At 48.9% G+C, this 19,546-nt stretch overlaps 1 protein-coding gene across 1 annotated transcript in view; it reads left to right on the top strand.

Moving 5' to 3' along the window:
• Positions 1-889: 889 nt before the first annotated feature.
• SMS (spermine synthase) overlaps positions 890-19,546 on the top strand; it is a 60,117-nt gene continuing 41,460 nt past the window's right edge. The window contains exons 1-3 of the mRNA XM_060086556.1: positions 890-1,187; positions 17,633-17,806; positions 18,556-18,676. Of these exons, the coding sequence (XP_059942539.1) occupies positions 1,139-1,187; positions 17,633-17,806; positions 18,556-18,676 (344 nt within the window). The 5' untranslated portion in view covers positions 890-1,138. The remainder of the gene's footprint in view (positions 1,188-17,632; positions 17,807-18,555; positions 18,677-19,546) is intronic.

Here is a 19,546-nt window from a genome sequence, read left to right as displayed (position 1 = left end):
GGTTCTTAACAGGATGGTCTGTTAAAGGACACTTGTGAAGACACTGCCCAGTTCCTGTGGAAAGGTGAAGGACTCAGCAAAACAGCCACTAGGGACTGTTTGCAGGAGAGATTAAGCTTAATATCTAGGTTCCTCCTGCGCTTGTGGAGGTACAAGAGTTCACTGATCTAGACTTTGTCCAGCCATTACAGCAATTCCTGAGGAGCCTGGGAACGCCTAGAGAGGCACAGAGGACTGATGGGATGTGATGGAGGCATTTGCCCAGTGATACTGTCAGTGTCATAAAGAGGGCTTTAGTGGCCAGACACTGATGTTCTCTCCTTTGTCGCATCTTGTTGATCACTAGCTACAACCCCGAAGTCAAAGACAAGCTCACAGCGAAAAGGTTCACTGCCACGAATGTAGACATCAGTGGTGGACGAGCAACTCTAGAAGCTGTAATTTCTCAAGTCAACATTAACAACGTTTTCCTCTCACTTGCTTCTTCCCCATTCCCATTTTTCGCAAAAACGTAGGCAACTAACTTGAATACCCAGGAGCTTTCTGTTCTGTGCCGAAACGCAGAGCCGGCTCTGGCTATAGATAATGTAAATTACAATGCTAATAGATTAAATAGTAGCATTTGAAGAGTTAAGGAAAAGGCGGCAGTACTTTTAGACTCCAGGGTGGATCCCAGCATTTTATTTTCTTGGCTTGGCCAGGAAATCAGAGGGGCCTGGGCTCGGGGGGCCGGTCTGGGGGAAGTGCAGAGGGTGGGCCCCCCGGAAGTCGTGCTGCGTGGTTTAAACCTAAGGTGACCTAACGGATGGCGGGAGCGCCCGCCAGATCCTCGGCGCGGGGCGCGGCCATTGGTGACGCACGCCGGGGAGCACGGCGCCCACGTTTCCACCGTTGCCTTAGCGCGGCCTCACACCCTGCGCTCGGAGTTCGGGGCTGCGGGCGTCCTAGCTTCCTCCCTCCCGGAGGCGGGCCCGACCCCGCCCCCGCGCCCCGGGTGGCTCCCCGCGGTCCCTCCTACCTCCTACCCTCAGCCTCCCCGGCGCGGCGCACTCCCCGCCGGCCGCAGCTTGACACGCCGCGCGGCCCCCCAGTCTCCCCGGCCGCCTCCCCCAGGCATGGCCCAGGGCTTCGCCTCACTATGGCAGCAGCACGGCACAGCACCCTTGACTTCATGCTCGGCGCCAAAGGTGAGGGCGCGCGCCCCCCACCTGCCCCGTCGCTCCCGCCGCCGGGCGGGCTGGGGCCGGCGGGGCCGGGCGGGGCGCGCGCCGCGGGCCGAACAATGCGGACGGCGGCGCGGCCCCAGCCCCGGCGCTGTCGTCTCCCGGCCTGTCGCTTGCACCGGCGCCCGCGTGGAAGCCGCGCTCCTGCTCCCGCCGCGCTCCGTCCCGGCGGCAGCGAGGGGCCCGGGGGGGTCGCGCCGGCTCCTTCCTCGACCCCGACCGGGCCGCCCTCCGGGGCCCGGGTCGCCCACCCGCGCCCTTCGCGGGCTCGGCCGCCCCCGCCGGGGGTCCCCTCGCGCCTTGGGCGCGGGAGGAAGAGTCCGGGTGGCCGCGGCCCCCCTGGGGCGGGGGGCCTGCGAGGAGCCCGCCCGCGGGACCTTTCCCCGTTCCCCGAGGCGGGTAAATTCCCCCGGGGGTGGGGGCTCCCCTCGTGCGAGCCGGGGCTGGGACAGGACCGCGCGGCACTCGCAGAATTCTCAGCCGACTGCGTAGGAGACTGATCCCCCGGAAAGGGACGGGGCACGGGAAAAGGAAACGATGATTATATTATTATTGGGGGGGTGGGGGGTGAAGTCCCAGCGCGGGAACTATAAGTCTCCGAATCGGGGAGGCTCGGAAGACTGCGAGCCGGCCAGAACAGAGGGCTGGGAAAGTCCGGACCGACTGCAGAAATTGTGGAGAGGAAGGGTATTTTGTATTCTTTTTTCCTGGGTGCGTCTAAGAGGGGGGGAGGGGGGAGGGGTAGGACTGCTGGTCTTTCTTCTGGTGGATTTTTTTTTTTTTTTTTCTGGCCGGGCCCAGCGGCATGCGGGATCTTAGTTTCCCGACCAGGGATCGAACCCGTGCCCCCTGCATTGGGAGTGCGGAGTCTTAACCCCTGGACCGCCAGGGAAGTCCCTCTGGTGGCTTTTAAACCTGTGAGAGCCTCAGACTTGAATCTGCGCTTCCGGTTTGTCCCACTTGGAGCATCTCACACAAGTCTTGCTTTTTCACTGTCTTCCTCCAATTGGCTGGAGCCACCTTTTCTGTTACCATTGAAAACATTACTTTCACACTTTCTTTCTCCCCTGCCCCTTTTTTTAAACTTCTGAGTACTCACTTTGCATTTTCTCCCCCAGTTTAAAGGATTTCCGAAGGCATAAGATGAGGGGGAAAAAAAAAGACCTTAGGGATTTGGACAAGACCTAGTAGTTTTGTGTCCTGTGTTGATTGGCTCTGCTTGTGACTTTGGCTTTATTTCTCAACCTGTCTGAGCTGCTTCTTCCCTGTGGTAAAAAGGGGGAAGGATAGGGCGCACGTCGTTGGGCACCCCCATCCCCCAGGGCTTTTAATGTTAATGGAGTTGCTGGAAAACGGTACAAGGTTGTGAAGTAATATCAGCGTATTTGGGTGGTGGGGAAGTGACTAGGAGAAAAAGCATTTCTTAGTTCCCTCCTTTCTTAGGTGAGGCTGGAGGGAAGGGAGGCGGCTGGGGAGAATCAGGAGATGAAATGGTGATTGGAGCTGTAAAAGGTTTTCTTGAGTAATTAGCCTGCCAGTTTCACTGGGAGGGTGAGGCTTGAGGAAGAAATAGTGGTTCAAAGCCACTCAGCTGCTGAGTTGAGTTTCTGGTGGCAGTCTTGTGTGAGCGCTCACCTGTGCTTATTGAGTGTGGGTTTTCCAGGCTCTAAGGAGCGTAACGATGAGGCCGGAAGATTCCTGCCCTTCCCTCAGCCTGAGTGTCCTTGCCTGAAGCCTTAAATAGCTTTCAGCTAAATTCAGGTGTTGTCTGTTGAAATGATTGCTCCCAATGGACTTCTGTGTTCTGTTGTAGAAGCGGGGAAAACCTTCCCTTAATTGTATGAAGAAAAAGTGAGAGAACTAGAACATTTTGGGCAGGCACCGGCTAGAGAGGGAGAGAGAACCATGGACGTGCAGTTTGGAAGGGAGCAGGAGAAGCTGGCGGGTTCGAAGTTGCCGAGGTATGGAAGTGGCATCTAAATAATTTAGTCGTGTGAAGAGAAAGTAAAAAATAATTGAGAATTCCCAGTCAGTTACTCTTTTTTTGTTGTTGTCTGCGTTGGGTCTTCGTTGCGCGCAGGCTTTCTCTAGTTGCGGTGAGCGGGGGCTACTCTTCGTTGAGGTGCGCGTGCTTCTCATTGCGGTGGCTTCTCTTGTTGCGGAGCACGGGCTCTAGGCGCTCGGGCTTCAGTAGTTGTGGCGCACGGTGGCATATGGGATCCTCCCGGACCAGGGATCGAACGCATGTCCCCTGCATTGGCAGGCGGATTCTTTTTTTAAAAAAATAAATTTATTTATTTTATTTTTGGCTGTGTTGGGTGTTCATTGCTGCGAGCAGGCTTTCTCTAGTTGCGGTGCGCGGGCTTCTCACTGCGGTGGCTTCTCGTGTTGCGGAGCACCGGCTCTGTTGCTCTGCAGCATGTGGGATCTTCCTGGACCAGGGCTCGAACCCTTGTCCCCTGCATTGGCAGGCGGATTCTTAACCACTGCACCACCAGGGAAGCCCTTTTTTTTTTTTTTTTTTTTTGCGGTACGCGGGCCTCTCACTGTTGTGGCCTCTCCCGTTGCGGAGCACAGGCTCCGGACGTGCAGGCTCAGCGGCCATGGCTCACAGGCCCAGCCGCTCCGTGGCATGTGGGATCTTCCCGGCCCGGGGCACGAACCCGTGTCCCCTGCATCGGCAGGCGGACTCTCAACCACTGCGCCACCAGGGAAGCCCTGGCCAGTTACTCTTAATTCCCAGATTGTTGATCTTCAAAATGAGAAAGTTTTTTGTTTTTGGTTTTCAAAGATGAGAAAGTTTTGATGACAAGGTGAACATTCTAGAGAGAGATCCTAAGGGGACATGTATGTATGCATCTGTATTAGATCTTGAGTCCCTACAGAACTGTTTTGGGAGTAAGAGGACCCTGATTCTTATTATATCCCCCCATCACTTGAGTTTGGGGGGAGGCATGTCGCCCTTGCTGTCTGTAGGTATCCACCCTTGTAGAATAAGGGGATCTGGCTAAACTAGGATCTGTTTTTGGTTTTCATTAAGGGGCACTTGGTGAGAAGTCTACCACCTGTGAGGTCTTCAAAAACATTTATTTTAATTGATAGTAATGAGTCAAAAGGCATTACTCTTGGCATGTGAGTATTGGATGTGACTCAAGGGTGAGTCAAATGCCTGTGGAGCCTGGAATCATGTTCTTTTTCTCATTTGTCAGTAATCCTTCCTCATGCTCCAGTTCCACAATGTGATTTTAATGGAATTAAACTTGAACCACTTAGTTATGTTATGTTACGGTTCTGTATAACTTGGTTACCAGTGCAAGCCAGCTAGTACCCAGCAGCCACTGGGCCACTGAGGGCAATTATAGGTTAGGCCTGGCGGTGCCTGTTTAGTTCTGGCTGATGAGGTAATTCAGGAAATTTTAATTACTGCTGAAAAAAAATCTCACCTTTGATCCTCTCATAAGTGAAGTATTGGACTGTGAAGACTCTTGAACCCAGAAAACACTTTGTGACTTCTCAGCCTGAGGCTAACAAGAATAAACATGCCCCACATTAGTATAGCTTAAGCATCTCTGGGCAGGTGGAGGACACGTGGTTTGTTTATGCTAGGCAGCCAGCGAGGAGTGTTCTGCGTAGACGGAGTGAGGTATGCACGACCTCTGCCCGCCCTGGAAGGGTAGGGTTGCAGTCTTCCTTTCCATGTCCATTTCTTCCCCGGGCTGGGAGTGTCTTTGAAGGGTGACCTCCAGGGTTTTTATCCTGGACACAGTTCTGATACATCATAGATGTTTGAGAAGTACTGGTTAAATGGACCTGACTGATGTTATGGTAAAGGTGGAAAGCTAGTTCAAGTCCACTGGGGGAAAACAAGGCACACATTTACCTTTAGAATTAAGAGGATGGGTCCTGAGTGAGGAAATGTGACTGATGCTGTTGTGTCTGTCCTTTGGATCACTGATTTATAGTTTATATAGGGAAACAAAGTGACTTGTGTCATTCAAATTAGCAAATTAGTTTTATAACAGAAATTTATTTAGTAAGTTAAGGACACGGGAGTTCTCTGGAGGCCTAGTGGTTAGGATTCTGGGCTTTCACTGCCATGGCCCAGGTTCAGTCCCTGGTTGGGGAACTGAGGTCCCACAAGTGCGCAGCACGGCCAAAAAAAAAAAAAAAAAACCCAAAACAAAACAACAAAAAACCATAAGCCTGCTTGGGAATTATGGGCTTAGCCAAAAAATGTTGAGGGTAGGGGTTCTTAAGTTGTGTGCCTTTGGCCTTCATTGGGGAAGCCTGTGGAGTGCTTCTCAGAATAAGAATTTTAAATGCATAAAATAACCCATTTATTTAAAATAACATTCTCAAAATAAAACCCCTAATATGTGACATAGTAAATAATAATATGTGCTTCTTTCATAACACAAAATACAGTCTAGCTGTAGGCCTCATAATTTCCAAATTTCCGTAATTTCGGAGTCGAGTCGAGGAAGTCAGTATTTCAGCAGTCATTTGATCAGGAAAAGCTGTGCTTCTGTTGTGACAGTGGCCAGGTAGTTGATAATGTGTGGTTTTACAAGCATAATTGAGAAAAATGCTAAGTTTCAATTAGTGAAAATAAGGATGTATACTTTTTGCCGTCCATGTTCACAGAGCCCCTGAATTGTGTCCCCTGGCCCTTGGGAGTCCACAGTCCCCAGGTTCAGGCCCCCCAGGAGCTGGAGAGAGAACTGGGACTGTCATTTCTCTATATTGTTCCTTTTGGGAGGAGGTTTCCACTCAGGCCAAAACTGTAAGCAAATGTCCCCGCTTCTTCAAAACATCTTTTTGAAAACAAAAAAGCCAGTGTTTACTAATTGCCTCCTGGGCTAGGCATTGCCCTAAGTGCGTAACACATTATTTTATGTAATCTTCACAACAGCCCTATGGTGGGTTTTATCCCCGTTTTAAAGATGAGTAAATAGGCCCATTGAAGTTTTTCTCCTTTTAAGTGGGCTACCTGTGATTCAAAACCCTGTCTATTTGATTCCAAGTCCTTTGTTAATTCCACAACCCCGAAGCCTCTAAGTTAAGGCAATGGCTGCGTGTCCCGCCCCCCCCCCCCAATTTATCACTATATGGAGACTTTTTTTGTTTCTTCACCTTGGGAGGTGCTACCAGCATCTAGTAGGCCAGGGGTGATTTTAAACATCCCACAGTGCACAGCATTGACAAGCCAACATACCTGTGGTGCTGGGGTAGAGAATCCCCGGTGTAAGTTCTAACCAGGTTGTTGCAGTGATCTGGATGACAAATCATCAGCAAAATTTCCCTGGTGCAGGGAAGGAGGATGGGCCTTACCTTCCCCTGAGGTTTGCACTGGGGTCAGTTAGCACTTCCTACCGAGCAAAGCCTGTGGCTTCAGGTGACCCCCCCACCCCCCATTTCCTGAACCATCTTGGACCCTCTCCCCCAAGCTCCCGCTCTTCCATGTATTTATTGAGCTTTCTGGCAAAATCAGATCATCTTCATGTACTTACTTAATTAATTAATTTAACATCTTTATTGGAGTGTAATTGCTTTACAGTGTTGTTAGTTTCTGCTGTATAACAAAATGAATCAGCTATACGTATACATATATCCCCATATCCCCTCCCTCTTCTGTCTCCCTCCCACTGTCTTCGTGTATTTTAAATTTATTTTATTTATTTATTTTGGCTGTGTTAGGTCTTCGTTGCTGCGCGCGGGCCCTTTCCAGCTGTGGCGAGCAGGGGTCACTCTTCGTTGAGGTGCGCAGGCCTCTCATTGCGGTGGCCTATTTTGCTGTGGAGCATGGGCTCCAGGCGTGCCGGCTTCAGTAGTTGTGGCTCGTGGGCTCAGTAGTTGTGGCTCGTGGGCTCAGTAGTTGTGGCTCGCGGGCTCTAGAGCACAGGCTCAGTAGTTGTGGTGCACGGGCCCAGCTGCTCCGCGGCATGTGGGATCTTCCTGGGCCAGGGTTTGAACCCGTGTCCCCTGCATTGGCAGGCGGATTCCCAACCGCTGAGCCACCGGGGAAGCCCATCTTCGTGTATTTTAAATAGCTATAACTATAAGCATAAAACCTAAACCAGTTTTGATTGCATCTAGCTTTTTTGTTCTTTTGTTCAAGAGTAGAAAAAGCTTTCTCCCTACCCCCTCAGCATTATCATTGTCCCATCACACTTTATCCACCACTGTGATAGAGAACATCCACACCTGCTTTAACGATGAAACTTTGGGCAGCTGATGAATGGGAAAATGCATGCGTGGGCCGCACTCTAGACTGACGTGAATCACAGTCTTTGAGGGGAGGGTAGTACCTGGAATTTACATTTTTAACCAGCTTTCCTCCCAGCAATGCTGATGCTGATTATATGAGAACCACTATAATAGGATCCTCATTAAAAACAAAAAACCCCCGTGTATCAGAAACCTTCGAGGCACCCATCCACGTCAGTAAGTCCTATGGATTCTACCTGCTACCCTCTCAGATTCCTTGCTCACCTTTTTCCTGGCTACAGTCCTTGGCCACAGTCTCCCTACTTGTCTCCCTCCCTTGTTTGGGAAGGGCTCAATCAACAGAAACGCACCAGATCCCTGTCCCTTTTCCCATTTAAAAGCCCTCCTGTGAGTCCTCATTACTCTACAGATGGAGTTGAAACTCCTTATCAGCACTTCCAAGGTCCATGAAGGTCCATTTCTACCCGATTCTCCATCCTCACCCAACACACGCTTGAGTCTCACACTTCTTGTGCTTCCAAGTAGAACCTGGACTCAGAATTTTCTAACAGCTCTGGGGAAGGTATTTTTTTGTGTGACGTAGGTATTCTCTCATACCTTAATTGTCTTTGAAAATGTTTTCTGGACTGCTTGGGGGGGAGGTCCCTTGTTAGAGTCTGCCTACATTTGGCATGCTCCTTTGCTTTGTTGGGATTAAAAAAAAAAACTCCCTTTTCCCCAACTCTGCAAGATTCTTAATTGCACTGATCATGCTCTATTTGACCCCAGGCTGAATAATTGCACATTGTTGGGAATTCATTTTGTGAGCTTGCCATTAAAAAATTGTGTAAACCTTAATGTTTTTTTAGAATATAGTTCCGCAGTTATACCTATGTCTTTAAACCTGTAGAGGTGATATATGGTAAAATTAGTTTGTGCTTTATATCAAAAAACCTCATCTAGTTCCTACTTGGTAGTTCTCTATTGTTTTAAATGCTTTGGAAGGGATAACAGCTGTTTAAGAAATTGATTCCATAATCCAGGCATTTAGGAACAATCACCCCAGCTAACAAGTGAGGTATTTTTTCAAGTAATCTGAAGCTCTGCAGGTGATGTTTCTCAAAAAGTGTTTTCCAATTTAATAAGCAACTGGTGGATGATTTGTCTTGTGGTTTTTTTGTCTGTTTTGTTTTTGTGGGGGAAAGCCAGTTTTGTCTTGCAGTGGAGGAGTTACCAATTTGGAATCTTTGTATCCTCTTTTTTTTTTTTTTTTTGGCCTCCCTGCCCGGCATGTGGGATCTTAGTTCCCCCACCAGGGAATCGAACCTGTGCCCCCTGCAGTGGAAGCACTGAGTCTTAACCACTGGACGACCAGGAAGGTCCTGGATTCTTTGTATCCTCTTCATTGTATAATGAAGTTGGCCGTATTTGAATCTGCATTCAAAGCCCTTCCCTACCTTCTTGGGAGGTAGACTGAAGTGCTGTGGTCTCTCATAGCTTTGAAAAGTTAGAGCTTTTGGTGTTGGACTTGGGACCCCGGGTAAGATTTGGAATTACGGGCTTTATAATTTGAATTGAGACCACCGTGGTTATACTAACCCTTGGCACGTAAGGATTAGCTCGAAAGTTACTGGATTGTGGTTGGGCCTCTGTTTAAAAACGTGTTCAAGAAAGCTATTATTGAGTTTAGTTTTTGGAGTCACGCATGCTCTGCGCGTTTTAATCCACCATTTCACTGCAGTTGTAACCTAAGCCTGCTGGTGTGTGCTGCGGCTCCAACCACCATTTCATGGTAGTTTAATTACAGGCTCAGTTCTTTTGAAAAGTCAGGAAACCTCCTCAGTTGAATTCTGCCAGCCAAGTATGTAAACCATTGCACAAATGCTCTTTTAAACCCTTACGACTGGGCATTTTTCCAGACCCCAGGAAAAAGGCAACTCTGGAGCCCAAAGTTGTGGTGGGCCTGCAGTTCGTTAAACTGATGATGTCACCTGTGTTCTGGAATGAGCCCCTGAGCTAGTGGCCGCACTTGTGATCAAAGGCATTCATGGGCTAAGCGGCAAAGTCAAAAGGAGCTGGTAAGAGCCAGGAGCATGTTCTGGGTTCCTGAACTGACTTGACCCTCTGGGTAGTTTCCCATGTACCTTAATTTCGCCCTTTGCGTGAAGGCACCAGTGATACCAGTATCCCACACACTGTGTTGTTGGGTGGGATGTCCAATAAAATGTTTGGAAGAGTGTCAAATGATACATAAAACACTTAACACTAATTGCAGTACTTAGCGCTGAGTACTTTGAAATTGTGCCAGTGGGTAAAGATGATCTGTTATAAAGAGGTGTGAATTTCACTTACTGAAAGATAAGGCAAGTTCTGCTGGCAAAAGAAGGGGCAGAAAATAAAGGGTTGGCATGTGATTTGAAGGTTGGTCTACTTTACTTAAAGGACCTCTCTAAGTTACTAAAGCAGAATTTTATGAAGACTTTTCTCTTTGTTTGTTTGTTTTTGCGGTACACGGGCCTCTCACTGTTGTGGCCTCTCCCGTTGCAGAGCACAGGCTCCGGACGCGCAGGCTCAGTGGCCATGGCTCACGGGCCCAGCCGCTCCGCGGCTTGTGGGATCTTCCCGGCCCGGGGCACGAACCCGTGTCCCCTGCATTGGCAGGCAGACTCTCAACCACTGCGCCACCAGGGAAGCCCTATGAAGACGTTTTGATTTTTAAGATAACGCTTCCATGGGTTTGTGTTGCATGACTGTTTTTCCTGGAATGGAAATTTCTCCTGTGAGAATCTTGAGCAATTTCTAGGATACTGTTACATTTATCACCAAATTGTCTCTTCTGAAGGACTTCAGATCACAGTGGTCAAGCAAGACTGATAGGATAATGGGCATTCTGAATTTCTAGAAAAGATCAGAAGATTTCTCAAACTGGGTTCAACATGGGGTCCTTTCTCTCTTTTTTTATTGAGGTGTTACTGACACATAACATTGTATTAGTTGCAGGTTACAACTAATTACAATATCGTAATTCGATACTTGTGTATGTTGTGAAATGATCACAATAAGTCTAGTTAACATCTGTCACCATACATAGGTTGAAAATTATTTTTTCCTGTGATGAGAACTTTTAACACCTACTCTTAGTAACTTTCACATATGCAGTACGGTATTAACTATAGTCACCATGCTGTACATTACATCCTATGACTTATTTATGGGACCCTTTTTCTTAGAACCGGTGCCATAGATCACACTTGGGGAAACAGTAGTGGTGTAGGTTTTATAAATGGTTTAACACTGAACTTTTGAACTGTTTAAATGCTGCAGCTAAGTGGCCCAGTTGGTCTGGGGTTGTGAGGAAGGGGATCATGGGCCTGTCGGTTCAAGTGTCCCTAAGCGGGGTCTGTCTAGGTTGGAGAGAAAAAGAGCTCACTATCAGTTTATTCCCTTTGGAATATGATAGGGCTTTTAAAAAAAAAGGCATTTTTGTGAATGTTTTTTGTTTGTTAAGAGTTCCCATGCATATTTTTTTTTCTTTTAATGAAGGATATGGCTTTGCTTGAAGAAACTCCAGAAGCTGTTCAAATAATGGTTTATGCATTTGTCTTTTTACATATTTTTGTTTAAGTTATGTGCTCATTTTAGACTACCTGCAGAGTGTAAGGAAGTAGAAAGGGGGAAACCCAGATCTCTCACCTTATCACAAGTAGATAACCTGTTGATGTTTTGGTGTCTGGGACAAATGGCTTATTGTTCCATATTTAGCTAAGTGGGGGGCAACACAGTGTCATGATTAAAAGCACTGGATCTTTGGAGTCCGGCTGCTTGAGTTTGGATCCTAGCTCTTAGCTCTACCACTTACAAGCCTTAAATGTGTAACCTTGGGCACATCTTGACCTCTAGGCCTTATTGAGACATCCTTGCCTCCTTACTGCTAGCATTCAGTCTATTACCATTAAGTAGGATGCTGGTTGTACGTTTTTTTTCTTTTTTTTCCATTTTTATTTATTTATTTATTTATTTTTGGCTGTGTTGGGTCTTTGTTGTTGCGCGCGGGCAGCGAGCGGGGGCTACTCTTTGTTGCAGTGCGCGGGATTCTCATTGCGGTGGCTTTTCTTGTTGCAGAGCATAGGCTCTAGGTGTGCGAGCTTCAGTAGTTGTGGCTTGTGGGCTCTAGAGCGCAGGCTTAGTAGTTGTGGCAGTGGGGTCAGTAGTTGTGGCTCTCGGGCTCTAGAGCGCAGACTCAGTAGTTGTGGCGCACGGGCTTGGTTGCTCCGCGGCATGTGGGATCTTCCCGGACCAGGGCTCGAACCCGTGTCCCCTGCACTGGCAGGCGGATTCTTAACCACTGCGCCACCAGGAAAGTCCCTAGTGTACAGTTCTGAGTTTTGACCAATGCATACTGTCCTGTGAACACACCACTGTGAAGATGAGAATATCTAAGAGGATTTTTAAAGCAGATACTTGAATGATTTCAAACTGTATTTGGAGTCCATTTTCCTTATCTTCCTCTTTTAGGTTTAGGGGTCTGTCGAGAAGACCAGAAAGCTGGTAAACTGCACAACCCAAGCCTGGCTCATAGGTTCTCTGACATGAGAGTCTGGGGTTTTGGGGTAAGGATACCTGCATTTATATTTCCCCTTGCAGGGAGCTGCAAACGGATCTGCCAACAGCTTCGGGCCATCTTCCCACTGAGAGAGTGCAGATCTCTGAGAGGGGGAGGTGGGAGGAGGGGTGGGGCGTCTGACCTGGATGGTAAATGGGAAGTGTGCATGGAGGAGGCACATCAGGGGGCTCTGGAAATTCCAGGGTCTGGGGAGTGGGAGGTGGGATGGAAGGAGGCTGGGTTTTGGGCCTCACCACTTGGGCATGGTGCAACCGTGGGAATAATTAACCACCTGTTGGAGCTTAAATTCCCCGAGCTTTGTGGGAGAGAGAGACCTAGGAGACAGTAAAATTGGGGGGGGGTGGTCCTTGATGGTGAAGTGTGGCATTTCCAGCGCATATAAAGATACGTTTAGCAAGAATAGAAATTCATCTTCTAATTTTATAAGCCAGGTGCTGCTTAAATGTGAGAGAGCAGAGAGGAATGCAGCCACCTAATTTTGCAGAGCGGGGACTAGTGTGGCTCTGGCCCACAGCTGGTGCAGGGTGATGACCCTGCAGCGGCAGACTTGGCATTGTGTAGCTTAAAGCCCTCATGCTTTATGTCCAGAGTTTTCTTAGTTGAAGTGTTTGAAGTTGGAAAAGACTTAAAGGCACAAGTCACGGTCATGGGGTGGAGAGTCCAAGAGTTTTTCTGGAAGTGTGAGAATTGCTTATTTCCTGAGGGCAGCCTCTCTAATGGAATTCACTTAGTTAAGGAGGTTTCAGTATTTTAGCCTCTTGAAGCTGAAGAAGAGGGAATCTAACTGAAGCAGGGCACCTGATGTCATAGGTTTTTATTGGGCAGGACTCTCTTTTCTACTTGTAAGGTTGGGGGGTACAGCTAATCTACTTATGTCCACAGGGCTGCCCACCTTATGGATAATGATCAAATGGCAGTGCCTGACTGTGAGGGACGGAGGGCTCGAACATTGGTGCTGACTTCCTTATAGGAACCCTGTGAAGTGGTGCCTCCATTTTATGTTTGATGAAATGAGGTCTGTGAGGCCAGTGAGTTTGAGTGGTGCAGAGAGGCTGTGGTGGGGGGCTTGTGGGAGAAGCTTCAGGGGACCGTTAAGGGGGATCTTAAGTGGCAGGGGTATTAACCACTGGTGGGAGGGAGTGAGGAAGTCTGGATTTTATCCCAGACTTGAGATTGGGACAGTGTGGTGAGCCTGAGCATTTGGGTGAGAGGCAGGTTGTAGCTGGATGTGCAGATTTGGGATTCGGCCGTCTGGAGCTGATGGCCAGGGTCAGAGGAATGAGGTTCATTCTCCAAGAGAGGCCTATAAATGGATCCCTGGGACAAAGTGAGGCAGGGAGATGAAACCTTGTCTTCCCTTGTCTTCTTTTGATAGTGGTGTATTTAATTTGGACTAGACCTCCAGTAGACCTCCAAGTTGATTCTTCTTAAGTTATTGTTGAATAAACACACACACAAAGTGGGCAGTGGTCTGGAAACGAGGACACTGAGTTGCCCATTGGACAAAGGACACATTTGCCCTGGGACGGGTCTCTGTGTTTCTGAGCACTTTGGAAGGCTCTGAGTGCTTTACTAGTTGCACATCATTCTTGCCTGGACAGAGTTTTCTAAGAACTTGTGCCAAGTAACATTTTATTAGCCTAGTTTGGATGACCATGTCTACTTGAAAGCGGTGTGCTTATATCTCTTTTAGCATTGAATCTATTTTCATATTTTCTGATTCATAGGCACTTATGATGTCGCTGTTTTGTGTTCCCCAATTTGGGTGTGCTCTGACCCCAGGCTCTTGCTCGCTCACGTGTAGAGCATGTAGTAGTTCTCAAGGGATTGCATTACCCGCCTCCCTTCTGCCCCTGGGAAATTGGGGTGTGGGGTCTTTTTTTTTTAACAAAGGGGGGCTCTTCTTGTATTTAGTGGGTATGGCTGGGATTATCAAAAGTCCTGTGAGGGACAGGAAAGTCATTTACACTGTATTTTCAACCGAAGTTGAGGAACCCTGATAGAGCAAGCACATTTTGTTTCGTCATGTTATGTGCTCCTTACTAGACAGGCGTAAAGGTTGAAATTGGATAATTAATTGCAGAGCATTTTCTGGGGACCTGTCATGGGTTACCTGTGGCTATAGCTAGCAGGGAGTTTGGACTTTTTTCAGGCCTCCTGTTGTGTTGAATATTTTCTATAACCTTTTGGTGACTGGAGTGTAGTTAGCTTGGAGTTAGTGGGGATTTATTTTTCTTTTTTTATCTAGTGGTTTAGATCAGTGGTTCTCACACGTGGCCGCACATTGAATTTCCCAGGGAGCTTTTAAAAAGTGTTGCCTGGGTTCCACCCCCAGATTTTTCTTTAATTGGTCTAAGATGTGGCATCAGAAGTTTTATAACTCCCCAGGTGGTTATAATGCACAGCTAGGATTGAAATCCACTGGTCTAGGTGTTCCAGAAGCTCTGCAGAGATACAGGAATAAGGATGATTAATTTAGCTAGATGAAATTTTCATTTACCCACAAAACATGTATTGAGCACTTGAGATCAAGATGACCAAGGAAGCTACCTTGTTAAGGCTAGTGGATCTCATTTCTTTGGTTTCCAGTTTTCATCTTAAAACCTTGGTTCTGGGGCCTCCCTGGTGGCGCAAGTGGTTGAGAGTCCGCCTGCCGATGCAGGGGATACGGGTTCGTGCCCCGGTCTGGGAGGATCCCATATGCCGCGGAGCGGCTGGGCCCGTGAGCCATGGCCGCTGAGCCTGCGCGTCCGGAGCCTGCGCGTCCGGAGCCTGTGCTCCGCAACGGGGGGAGGCCACAACAGTGAGAGGCCCGCATACCGAAAAAAAAAAAAAAAAAAAAACCTTGGTTCTGGAAAAGAGATGCTATGTAGTTGTTTCAGCTCCAGCTCTGCTTTCTGGAGTCCTCTCCAAGGGCTGGGAGCAGCTTGGGTGACTGGGGAGCCCCCAGGTCAGGAGGAAGGTGAATATGAAGTGAGGTGAACAGTGGGCAAAACGGCATGGTCCCCATGTCCCTGGCAGGGCCGGCACACTCTGGCCACAGGGACTGGGCGGTGGCGACAGCCAGAAGGATCATTCAGACCCGGGCTATTTCTACTGAACTTGGTGGGTAAGCCCACAGTATAGAAATAAGGGAACACTAAACTGGATCTCTTTTTTTTTTTTTTTTTTTTTGCGGTACGCGGGCCTCTCACCGCCGTGGAGCACAGGCTCCAGACGCACGGGCCCAGCCGCTCCGCAGCATGTGTGATCCTCCCAGACCGGGGCACGAACCCGCATCCCCTGCATCGGCAGGCGGACTCCGAACAACTGAGCCACCAGGGAAGCCCTGGATCTCTTTTGTAATGTGTTTTCCTTCAGTTTGAAACCTGGCTGGAGGGCCTCCATTAGCCCACTCAGTGCCTTTCTGCTAATTGTGCCACTTAGAAAAAGGGGATGGTCGCTACGCTGGGCTTGGCCAGCCGTCAAGGGCTTTGCGTGTATCAAAGACACCCCCTTTTCCTGCCCAGGGGACAGAATTTGCTCCAGCTCAGCCCCAGGGCCCTCATTCGGTGCACAGCCTGGCCAGTGATCCGCAGGGTGACCCTGCGTGCACAGCCCTCTTCACCAGCATGGGGAGTTTGTGTCCTGTTTTGTGATGTGCCAGCTGAACCCGGTCTTGAGGCCGTTTACCGGGAGTGATGATTTGTTTTATACACTTTCAAAACAGAAAACATCTGTTCTGGCCAGGGAGGGATTGAATAATTGCATAGTGGCTTTCCTAGTCACAATTCAAGTACTGCTGGGCGCACTTGTCTCCACCGCCCCGCAGCTCAGTCACTTCCACGGTGGCCCCACCCCACCAGGCTTCGTTGACAAACACAAATGGAACGAGGTCGGTTCTTTGTATCAAGTTTGAAATTGAAATTTTTTTCAGGGGCTGAATTCAGTCTTAAAACCACAGTTCTGGGGGATATAATTCAGGCCTCCCTGTTTTAATTTCCTGAAACCAGTTCCAGAATAGCAAAGCCAGCTAGATTAGTCTTTGCCAAATGAGTTTCCCAAAGGCACAGTTTTGCTGGGAACGAGGGAGACTCGAATGAGACAGGAGGCCACTCACTGCTCATGCTGGGCGGTGCTTGTGCTCGGGTGGGGCCGTGGTGTGGACGCTGCTCCAGTGGTCCCTTCCCGACGCGGGGCTTTTTCCTGAAGGGGCCTCAGTTTATTTTGGCTGGGCACAGGGCGTGGCTCCCCCCACCTCTTTGACCCTGCCCAGGTCCCCGCAGCCTGCTGGGCGCTCGCTGCCTTCTGAAAGGAGGAGCCCCCTCCCTTTTGGGTGAACTCCTGTTGGTATTTTTGTGGTTTGCAGTCCCTTCGCTCTGCTCACTTCTCTCACACTTGGCTGGTACCTCACCAGGTCTCTGGGCCGGGGCTGCTTGTCTCTCTGCCTACTCCTGGTGTGCTGTTTGGGGATGCAGTCTGTCATTTAGTTTTGTTCTAAATGTTGTCTGTGAGGTTTGGTTGTGCTATCCTAATTGCTCTGTGTTTGGAGATTGAGAAGATTAAAAAAATCACTGCTTCACTGCCATTTTTGCTACTCCATTTGCTTTTGTTTGTTAAGCAGAGTTAAAATAGGACTTTTGGTGGGTATATTAGTCGGCCAGGGCTGTTGTAACAAAGTACTACAAACCGGGTGACTTAAAACTACAGAAATGTGTTCCCTCCCAGTTTTGGAGGCTAGAGTCTGAAAACAGAGTATAAGCAGGGCCACGCTCACTCCCTCTGAGGGCTCTAGGGGAGAGTCCTTGCTTGCCTCTTCCAGCTTCTGGTGGCTCCACGTGTTCTGGGCTTGTGGCCATTATCACGCCAGTCTCTACCTTTGTCTTCCCCTCCCCCCCCCCCCCCCCCCGTGTCTCCCAGGCTTCAGTCTCTAATAAGGACTTAACTGGAATTAGGACCCACCTGGATGCTCCAGGATGATCCATCGCTAGATCCTTAAATTAACTACATCTGCAAAAACCCTTTTGCAAATCAGGTCTCACTCCCAAGTTCTGGGGGTTAGGGTGTGGACATATCTTTTGGGGGCCACTATTCCACCCACGACAGTTGGGTGGATGAAATCATCTGCTTTTTAAGTGGCAATTTACATTTTTTAAAATGTCTGCATAGGCCAGAATAAGACACATGTGCTGCCCAGTTTGGCCTCTGAACCCCGTGTGTGGCCTTCATTGTTACTGTGCACTGGAAGGTGTGGGGAGCAGAGTTCCCAATGTCCTTGGAGGTGGACTCGCGTACACTGAGGGGATCCTTCCAGTCCGCTTTGGCACTCCTTAGTTTATGGAAGGAATTCTAGTGTAATTTTCTTGTGAAACCACACTGTGGTCAGCTGTGGATCTTGTTTTTTTTCTTTTGTCCTCGGTTCAGGTCACAGGGATGCTTTGTTTTGAGGCTTTGCAGCCCCTACTCTTTTCCTTCATGTGGAAAAAGCACCAGCCTGTGGCGGGCTCCTGAGACAATATAGAGTAATTCCTTTTGTCTCATCTTGGTTCTTTTTTTTTTTTTGCGGTACGCGGGCCTCTCACCGCTGTGGCCCCTCCAGTTGCGGAGCGCAGGCTCAGCGGCCATGGCTCACGGGCCCAGCCGCTCCGTGGCATGTGGGATCTTCCCGGACCGGGGCACGAACCCGTATTCCTTGCATCGGCAGGCGGACTCCCAACCACTGCGCCACCAGGGAGGCCCTCATCTTGGTTCTTTATCTTACCCTTCTCAAGGAGTGAGTACTTTTGCAAATACAACTAGATAAGAATAAATTGCATTTTGTTTTTATCTAAATATCATTAATGATGGATGTTGTTGAAGATTGTGGCTTCAAGTGAACCTACAGAGGTTAGTGCAATTTCTATAACCTTGACCTCAGTCCTTGACCTGAGCTCCACTTTGGTAGCAGGGGATGGGATGGGAGATGGGGTCACAATGCCTAGCAGCTTGTACCATATTGAATTGTTCAGTTTCTACCAGTTAGAGATAGGTTACTGAGTGGCGCCATTTATTTTTTCCAATAATAAAGGCAAGCCATCCTTCTTGTAGAACACCTAGAACACAAAGCCAAAAGTTTTGAAGTCGTTTATGATACCCATCAACAGTGAATGGAATTCTTTTTCTAGTACTCTGTATTCTCATTAACTTACTTAACCTAAAGTGGAATGTCTTTTATTGTGTTTGTATTTCTGATTTCTGGCTAGCCTGAATATTTTGTTAGGCTATTTCTAGTTTGCTGAATATCTGTCTGCATTTTTGGCACAGCTATTTTGTGGTTGGTGTTGCCATTCTTATTTTGTTCCTTGGTAATCTGAAGCCTCTCCTTGTAGGGTTCAGAACGTTGTAGCTCATGACAAAGGGGATAAGCGACGCTGGCAGCTCTGTTCAGGTTTTCTTAAAAGTTCATTCATCAAACTGTGCCTCACTGGCTTTGCTTCTGAACGTTTCATTCTGACCATCTTGCCTTCTCCCCCTGTTCTCCAGCTGATGGTGAGACCATTCTGAAAGGCCTCCAGTCCATTTTCCAGGAGCAGGGGATGATGGAGTCGGTGCACACCTGGCAGGAACATGGCTATTTAGCGACCTACATAAACAAAAACGGCAGGTGAGGCGGCCTTCAGTGCTCCTCTTCAGGTCTGAGCACTTCAGCAGTGTGTGGGTGGGGGGGGGCATGTGTGTTTGTGGATGTGTGGGTGGATGTGTGTGTAAAGGGCAGTGGTGGGGTGGTGTCCTGGTTTTTTTCTTTCCTCCTTTGGCATCTTTGAGGAGGGGCTAGAATTCAGTGCTTCTCAGCTCTAGCTGCACAGTAGAATTGCCTGGGAGTGCCTTCACAAAATCCCATGCCCAGGCACTCCCCCCAGAGATTGAGGCCACTGGGCATCGCTGTTTCTCCAAACACCCACCGGTGATTCTGTGTGGCCAAGACCCAGAACCCTTGGGCAGCATAAGCAGTGTGAACCGGCAGGCAGTGATCCAGATGGCCGTGCTCCACTGCAAGAGTTTCTGCTGCAGCAGGTCTGGGGCAGCACCCCAAGCAGCATTTCTGACAAGCTCCCAGGGGGTGTCAATGCTGCTGGCCAGCCGACCCCACTGTGAGGAGCACTGTAATAAGTGGTTATCAGCTAATGCAGACCGTAGTCAAATTCAGGATGAGAAAGTCTGCAAGTAGCTTGACAGGAAGCTGAAGGGATCCAGGAGTTGTTTTTGTTTGTTTATTCTCCTTAAGACTTTATAGATGATCTAGACTTTTTACCTGATCAATATGTAAATGAGGGCTTCCCTGGTGGCGCAGTGGTTGAGAGTCCTCCTGCCGATGCAGGGGACACGGGTTCGTGCCCCGGTCCGGGAAGATCCCACATGCCGCGGAGCGGCTGGGCCCTTGAACCATGGCCGCTGAGCCTGCGCGTCCGGAGCCTGTGCTCCGCATCGGGAGAGGCCACAACCATGAGAGGCCCGAGTACCGGAAGAAAAAAAA

This window comes from Mesoplodon densirostris, chromosome X (genome assembly GCF_025265405.1).
Source record: "Mesoplodon densirostris isolate mMesDen1 chromosome X, mMesDen1 primary haplotype, whole genome shotgun sequence".
In the NCBI taxonomy this organism is placed as follows: Eukaryota; Metazoa; Chordata; class Mammalia; order Artiodactyla; family Ziphiidae; genus Mesoplodon; species Mesoplodon densirostris.
This window is presented reverse-complemented; position numbering and strand designations above follow the sequence as displayed.